The sequence below is a fragment of the Lampris incognitus genome, chromosome 8 (genome assembly GCF_029633865.1).
Source record: "Lampris incognitus isolate fLamInc1 chromosome 8, fLamInc1.hap2, whole genome shotgun sequence".
NCBI lineage: Eukaryota > Metazoa > Chordata > Actinopteri > Lampriformes > Lampridae > Lampris > Lampris incognitus.
Genome location: NC_079218.1, coordinates 11,638,232 through 11,646,644, shown reverse-complemented (window position 1 = coordinate 11,646,644; position 8,413 = coordinate 11,638,232). Strand labels below are relative to the sequence as shown.

The 8,413-nt window shown below is 45.1% G+C and overlaps 1 protein-coding gene across 2 annotated transcripts in view; it reads left to right on the top strand.

Moving 5' to 3' along the window:
- The first annotated feature begins 1,214 nt into the window (after nt 1-1,214).
- The window catches only part of ltn1 (listerin E3 ubiquitin protein ligase 1), a 43,296-nt gene continuing 36,097 nt past the window's right edge, over nt 1,215-8,413 (top strand). For both annotated transcript variants that reach the window (XM_056284676.1, XM_056284675.1), the window contains exons 1-6: nt 1,215-1,355; nt 1,446-1,652; nt 6,836-6,934; nt 7,269-7,499; nt 7,586-7,638; nt 7,747-7,927. In XM_056284676.1, coding sequence (XP_056140651.1) covers nt 1,314-1,355; nt 1,446-1,652; nt 6,836-6,934; nt 7,269-7,499; nt 7,586-7,638; nt 7,747-7,927 — 813 coding nt within the window. In that variant the 5' untranslated portion in view covers nt 1,215-1,313. The remainder of the gene's footprint in view (nt 1,356-1,445; nt 1,653-6,835; nt 6,935-7,268; nt 7,500-7,585; nt 7,639-7,746; nt 7,928-8,413) is intronic.

The window sequence follows — 8,413 nt, the reverse complement described above, 5'->3', positions numbered from 1 at the left end:
GCAGGAGGCATCGCTAACCGCTCGACTGAAGGGTCAGACCCGCGAGCCAGCGGCCAGCGTGTCTTCTTATCCATGCACGTTACAATATTTTAACATTTGTAATGCCAAATTGCATACTCTCTCTTTCATTCCTTTCCCTTTCAACTTGTTTTCTCTTGTTGATCTGTTTAGAAAGGTGGTCTGTTGACAGGAAGAAATTCTGCTGTCAGTTGTGTCGATGTCTTCCTTTAAGTGGCTTCTCTTGCGTGGTTTTATGTTGTGTGTAGTTTTCAGTACATGACCATCCTGGTTTGTCAGTGACACAATCTCCCCTGATATATTGTGGATAGTGTATGGTCCAGACAAGTCTACTTCCATTATGCCACCCTTCCTTCCACTTTTTTTCTGGCATTGTAAAGCAGGATTTCATTTTCTACATGGAAAGTTAACCACTAGGCAGTGGCACTGCCTACCCATAGCCACAGGGCTGGAAACCCAAGACTGTGCCTCGGCTGGTATTTTGCTTTTACACTCTGGAGTTAAAGGTAGTTACATCCAACCCAAATTTACTTGGGGATCACGGTTTTTGTGGTCTTTGCTTTCACGTCATTCAGATGATAAAGGCAGCTTCAGTAGAGGTCAAAGGGAACAGTAAGTGGCCCTGGCTGAACTTAAAAGATGTATGCAACCGGGAACGAGTTTGTATAAGATCAGAGAGGCTCTTAATGTTTAGAAATAATAATAATAATAATAATAAATCTTCAGACGTGTATTTCGCGTCAGTTTGCGCTCCAGATCAGTAGGTGGCGGTAGGAGAAGGAGAAGGAGAAGAAGAAGAAGAAGAAGACAGGATTAAATGGCACTTTGTTTATAATGGGCAAACGGGACAGTGATAAGTGTGAGAACTGTGGAGTTAAAGAAAACGCTGAACATGTAATGTTACATGTGGAAAGAGAAAGGTTACAGTATAAAGTCCGAGAGGCGGGATGGGTGTGGAATGTGATGGGGACACTGGGAACAGAAGGAGAGGAGATTAAAATCGCCAGGAAGGCACTCTACTTTTTTAAGTGACACAAGGTTGATGGGTAGAATTTAATAGGGTAAAATGACGTGATGTCGCACACTCTTGTACATTAGGTGGCGGTATGCACTATAAAGTTGTTTGCGATCCGCCAGTAAGCCGGCACTAAACTGAGAGAAGAAGAAGGAGTGGTAGTAGAAGAAGAAGACGAAGAGAAGAAGAAGAAGAAACTAAAGGAAACCGTACATTGTTGTCATCAGTCAACCAACCTGCTCAAGTCAAACTAATGCTTTAAAAGGTTGTTAAACACAACATGGGAGGCAAGAACAAACAGCGAACGAAAGGAAACGTTCGGGTGAGTGTCATTTTATTCAAACTTTTTAATTACAGGTTGTTTCGTAACTTATTACGTCTGACTAAGACAGTCACGTTTCCGTCTTCCTAGCCGTCCAGCAGCGGCCGGGCCGCCGAGCTGCTGGCCCGGGAGAGCGGCAGCGTACCGGTGTTCGTCGGTTTCGGCTCCTCGGTGACGTCAGAGCCAGGCTACGTGCCCGCTGTCCACGGCGCCGACGAGGTGGACAGCCTGGTGGACGCTGATTTCCGCCTGGTCCTCAGAAAACTCTCCAAGAGGGATGCTGTCACCAGGCTGAAGGTGAGCTAGACCTCAAAAATGATCGTTTAAGGTCTTCTACTGGTGTTGTGCCGGGTTAAAATTAGGGTATTGGCACATCGTCATACACAACGAGAATGTGTTACCTTGAACTTGTCATAAAAGGAGGGCTGAAATGCCTCCTTTGGAACGTATTTGAAAATTAGTTGTGTTGTTATACTTGACGTTAACAAACAGTTCAGTATGATGAATTTCAGTTACATTCTTAACTATGATGTCTTTGTGTGTGTGTGTATATATATATACACATATGTGTGTGTTTGTATGTATATATACACACACACACACACATATATATATATGGACTACTACTACTTTCAGCAGCTCCCCGTTAAGGGACATCACAGCGTATAATCAAGTTTCCATCTCTTCCTGTCCTCTGCATCTTCCTCTGTCATGCCACCTGCATGTCCTCCCTCCCCACATCCATAAACCTCCTCTTTGGCCTCCTTCGTTTCCTCTTCCCTGGCAGCTCCATATTCAGCATCCTTCTCCCAATATACCCAGCATCTCTCCTCCACACATGTCCAAACCATCTCAAGCTTGCCTCTCTTGCTTTGTCTCTAAACTGTCCAACCTGAGCTGTCCCTTTTAAAATACTCATTCCTAATCCTGCCCTCCTTCGTCACTCCCAGTGAAAATCTGAACATCTTCAACTCTGCTGCTGTCTTTTCGTCAGTGCCACGGTCTCCAAATCATACAACATAGTTGGTCTCACTACCATCTTGTAAACCTTCCCTTTAACTCTTGCTGGTACCCTTCTGTCACAAATCACTCCTGACACTCTTCTTCACCCACTCCACCCTTCCTGCACTCTCTTCTTCACCTCTCTTCTGCACTCCCTGTTACTTTGAACAGTTGACTCCAAGTATTTAAACTTGTACGCCTTCGTCACCTCTGCTCCTTGCATCCTCATTACATTACATTACATTACATTACAGTCATTTAGCCGACGCTTTTATCCAAAGCGACTTACAATAAGTGCATTTAACATAGGAAATCAGGAGAACTACTAGTCATCAGAGGTCATCCTCACCATTCTGCTGTCCTCCCTCTTGTTCATGCATATGTATTCAGTCTTGCTTCTACTGACTTTCATTCCTCTTCTCTCCAGTGCATACCTCTACCTTTCCAAGCTTTCTTCAACCTACACCCTACTCTCACTACAGATCACAATGTCATCTGCGAACATCTTAGTCCACAGAGACTCCTGCCTGATCTCGTCCGTCAACCTGCCCATCACCATTGCAAACAAGAAGGCGCTCAGAGCCAATCCTTGATGTAATCCCACCTCCACCTTGAACCCATCTGTCGTTCCAACCACACACCTTACTGCTGTCACACTACCCTCATACATTTCCTGCACTGCTCCTACATACTTCTCTGCCACTCCTGACTTCCTCATAAAATACCCCACCTCCTCTCTTGGCACCCTGTCACATGCTTTCTTTAAATCCACAAAGACACAATGTAACTCCTTCTGGCCTTCTCTATACTTCTCCATTAACATTCTCAAAGCAAACATCACATCTTTAGTGCTCTTTTGTGGCATGAAACCATACTGCTGCTCGCTAATCATCACTTCTGCTCTTAATCTAGCTTCCACTACTCTTTCCCATATCTTCATACTGTGGGTGATCAATGTTATACCTCTGTAGTTGCTATAGCTCTGCATATCACCCTTATTCTTGAAAATTGATACCAGTATGCGTCTTCTCAACTCTTCAGGCATCCTCTCACTTTCCAAGATTGTGTTAATCAATCTAGTTAAAAACTCCACTGCCATCCCTCCTAAACACCTCCATGCCTCCACAGGTATGTCATCTGGACCAACTGCCTTTCCACTGTTCATCCTTTTCATAGCTGCCCGCACTTCCTCTTTGCTAATCCACTGCACTTCCTGATTGACTATCCCCACATCATCCATCCTTCTCTCTCTCATTTTCTTCATTCATCAGCCCCTCAAAATACTCCTTCCACCTTCTCAACACACTCTCCCCACTTGTCAGCACATTTCCATCTCTAACCTTGATTGCCCTAACCTGCTGCACATCCTTCCCATCTCGGTCCCTCCGTCTAGCCAATCGGTACAAGTCCTTTTCTCCTTCTTTAGCGTCTAACCGCTTATACAACTCACCATACGCCTTTTCCTTTGCCTTCACCGCTTCTCTGCTTCTCTGCCCTTCCTGACACGACCCTCCCCATTTATCCAGGCTTGGGACCAGCACTAAGAATGCACTGGCTTGTGCATCCTCAGGTGCTGTGTTATCGTAATGTATTTCGACATTGTGTAAAATTCCTGTTGATAATGATATTTTCCTTATTGCCCAGTACAAGGTGGACTGTTGTCTCAAGGGGCACTTTACAGGTCACTGTTGTTGAGGTAGAGCTAAATGATAGTGAACAAAATTAAAATTGTGGTGGATTTTTTTGTGTGCAATATATGGTTAACCACCAAATCCCCCTTTCTACAATCACTAAGCTTGGTATCTCAAGATCTGCTCTCCACTGGTTCGTGTCCTACCTCTCAGGAAGATCTTTTCGAGTATCTTGAAGGGGAGAAGTGTTCAAACCGCATGGCTTATCCACAGGGGTACCTTAAGGGACAGTGCTCAGTCCCCTTCTCTTCTCAATACACACCACCTCACTTGGTGCAATCATCTGCTCCCATGGTTTCTCATACCATGGCTATGCTGACGATACCTAGCTCTTCCTATCATTCCCACAAGATGACCTCACAGTCTCGGCACGGATATCGTTATGCCTTGCTGATATCTCTGCATGGATAAAAGAACACCACCTATCTACGACTGAGCTCCTAGTCATCCCAGCCAGTCCATCCTTACAACAATAGATCAATATGGATCAACCCAACTCATGCCCACAAAGTCTGCCTTAACCCTGGGTGTCATGATTGATGACCAGCTAACCTTTAAGGTTCACGTGGCCTCGAACACACGGTCATGCCAATTTGCCCTATACAACATCAGGAAAATTAGACCCTATCTGTCTGAGCATTCAGCACAACTCCTGGTACAGGCTCTTGTAATATCACACATTGACTACTGCAACACCTTACTGGCAGGTCTTCCTACATGCACTTTCAAACCTCTGTAAAGGATCCAGAACGTGGCGGTGTGTCCGGTCTTCAGCCAACTCAAAGCAGCACATTTCACTCCGCTGTTTGTATCCCTCCACTGGCTCCTAGTTGCTGCCTGCATCAAAATCAAAACCTTAATGCTTGCTTACAAAACAGCAACTAAAACGGCTCCCACCTACCTGAACTCCCTCATTCAGGTCTACGCTCAGTCCTGCTCACTACGTTCTGCCATTGAAAGGTGCCTGGCACTTCCGCCATAACAAGGCCCTAAGTCACTATCAGACTCTTCTCTTCTGTAGTTTCCCGGTGGTGGAATGAGTTACCAAACTCAATTCGATCCGCTGAGTCCCTCTCCATCTTTAAAAAGAAGCTAAAGACCTAGCTCTTTCACGAACACCTCCACACTTTCATTCATTTATTCATTCATCATCAGCTGCTTCTCCGGGGTTGGGTCACGGTGGCAGCAAGCTAAGTAGGGCACTCCAGATGTCCCTCTCCCCAGCAACACCTTCCAGCTCCTCCTGGGGGATCCCAAGGCATTCCCAGGTCAGATTGGACATGTAGTCCCTCCGGCGAGTTCTGGGTCTACCCCGGGATTTGCCCCCAGTTGGCTGTGCCCGGTAAACCTCTAAAGGAAGGCACCCAGGAGGCATCCTAATCAGATGCCCGAACCACCTCAACTGGCTCCTTTCGACGCGAAGGAGCAGCGGCTCTACTCTGAGCTCCCTCCGGATATCTGAGCTCCTCACCCTATCTCTAAGGCTGAGCCCAGACATCCTATGGAGGAAACTCATTTCAGCCCCTTGTATCCGTGATCTCACCCTTCCGGTCACTACCCAAAGCTCATGACCATAGGTTAGGGTTGGAACAAATATTGACTGGTAAATTGAGAGCTTTGCCTTGCGGCTCAGCTCCCTCTTCACCACAACGGTCCGGTACAATATCCGTATTACTGCTGATGCTGCACCAATCTGCCTGTCAATCTCCCGCTCCATCCTACCCTCACTTGTGAACAAGACCCTGAGATACTTGAACTCCTTCACTTGAGGCAACAGCTCATCCTCAACCTCCATGCCTGATGGTATTAATAAATAATAAATACAAAAAATTCACTTCTATGCACCCTATACATTGCCTTTGTGCACTGCCTGTTGACACCTAGGTCCTATCGGACTTGAACCTACTTTTTTGGCACTTGTTTGCATTGTCGCCCCCTGACTAGATCCATGCGTGTGTTGTATTAACTCTCAGATGTGCGTTGCTTTGGATAAAAGTGTCTGCTAAATGAAATTGTAACATTGTAACAAACTGCAATAATAGAGAATAAAAAGGAGTACCATGGTTTCACCAAGTTTACACCTGTTTTGTTTTTTTTCATTACCTATTAGGCAAACACTGGATGGATGTTGTAAGATTCTAAGAGGGTGACAGATATACTCTTAGCCCCCCCCCCCCCCCCCCCCCGGTTCAAGGATGGTCGTTTCCTCCTAACATAGATGGCCTCTTTGACTCCCCGTCTGTCGCCATCTTACGATGCTGTGATTGCGACTATTCCCCAATCCTCTGTGAATAGTACACATAGCCAACGAAACTCTAGTTAATGGTCACACCCATAATTGCACATGAAACTGGTCATTGGTTTTGGTCATTATACATCTATCGCCATTTTACAATGCTGGGATTGCAACAATCCCTAATCCTCTGAATAGTACACATGGCCTTTGAAACTCTAGTTTCACACCCATATTTCATATGAAACCGGAAGTTGGTTTCGGTGGTTAGGCACTATATTGTACTGTATTGTTTTTAAGGGGTGGGGATAACTGCAGTCAGTTTAGAATGAAGATGTGATGTCACTTATTGAGTGATGAAACGTATCTGTCAATAAACATTGTATCCGGATGAACTGATTCAACCTTCTTTGGTATGTTGTTCAGTCCTAACTCCAGGGATTCTTCACGGGTCATTGTTATCTGGTGTCATTCATGTTCAGCTATAGCTGCTCTGTAACTTGACCTGTCATCGTTCCAGATGCTGTTCAGCCATCCTGTTCACTTTGTTACAGGCTGTACAGGAGTTTGGTTCTATGTGTCAGGAACGAGAGGCTGAGGTGGTTAAAGGGGTCCTCCCATACTGGCCGAGGATTTATTGCAAAATTTCAGTGGTAAGTTGGTTCTGTGTGATTCAGTCTTAATAATAAAAGCCAGTCATACACAACCATCTGTCATGGAGGGCCATATGTATGCAGGTTTTCATTCCAACTCAACACTGCACCAACTAATTCTACAAATTAGTCCTCCTCTGTCTGGTTGAATGTATGTTACTCAGTGACATCTGCTAGTATCCCTGCTAGTGTTGGTTTGGAAAGAAAAACCTGCATACACATGGTGCTACATAACGCAAGGTTGAGTATCAGTGATATAGGCTAATGGCTGTGGTTGTTAACGTTTGTGGTGTTCAGTTGGATGGTGTTGTAAAGCTATGTTTGTGGCCATCAGGATCATGATCGGCGTGTGAGGGAAGCTACTCAACAAGCGTTTGAACAACTGGTGCTGAAAGTGCGTCGTAACTTGGCCCCCTTTCTGAAGAGCCTGATGGGCCACTGGCTGCTGGCCCAGTGTGACACGTACACCCCTGCAGCCTCTGCTGCAAGCCAGGCCTTCCACGCTGCTTTTCCCCCGAGCAAACAGCCCGAAGCCCTCAGCTTCTGCAAGGATGAGATTCTCAATGTGAGTGATGCTGGTGGCGTTGCCAAGAGGAATTGTGTACCATTTTCTACTGGTCAATATCTCATCAAAACATGTCACCATTCTAGGTACTCCAACACACTTTGCTGAAAGAAACTGCAGACACACTGAGTGATCCACAGTAAGTAAACAGTTTGGTTCATTTTGGCTCTTGTGTCCCTTTACCAATAGATGTGACTAATAATATACTCCATCTGAGGCTGTTTGACCCTTCTCCTCTGTATTCCAGAAGTGTGGCAGAAGAGGAGAGAGAGGCCAAGTATCTCCGCGTGGTGACCAGCTCACTGTTGGGGGTTAAGAGACTGCTTTTCTTGTTGCCCCAGACAGACAGGAAGGGGCTGGAGGCAAGACTGACTCATCTTATCACACCAGCCAATTTCTGGAAATATGGCAAACATAAGACGCCACAGGTACTACTGTGAAGAGTAACACTGTGTTTTTAAGAAGACTTTGAATGTCTACATGAGTAGGCAAGCAATAAAGGATCAGAAATGTTGAGCGGATATATCAGTTCAGCCCTAATGGAACAAGAAACTATTCACTTAAATAAAAGGTCTACAATATTTGAATTCCATGTAATTTCTTAGATTTCATTCACTTTCATCATTTTAACTAATTTGCGATGACATTAATAAGGCATTTAAGATCCCACCACAGCTGTTCTCTGGAGATCTGTGCCATAGGACATACATAATCTGACCCATTAGATGCCTAAAATTCTAGATGCAGTACGCAGTTTTTGAGTAGATTATGATGAAATACACGTCATTCAAAATCACTCTTGATTTACCATTTTTAATGTCAGCTATGGCATGGCTCAATTTTAGCATCGGCTGTTTTGATGTGCAAAGGGCAAAGTCTCAGGTGAAAATGTCTGGTAGTTGACTTTCTGTTAC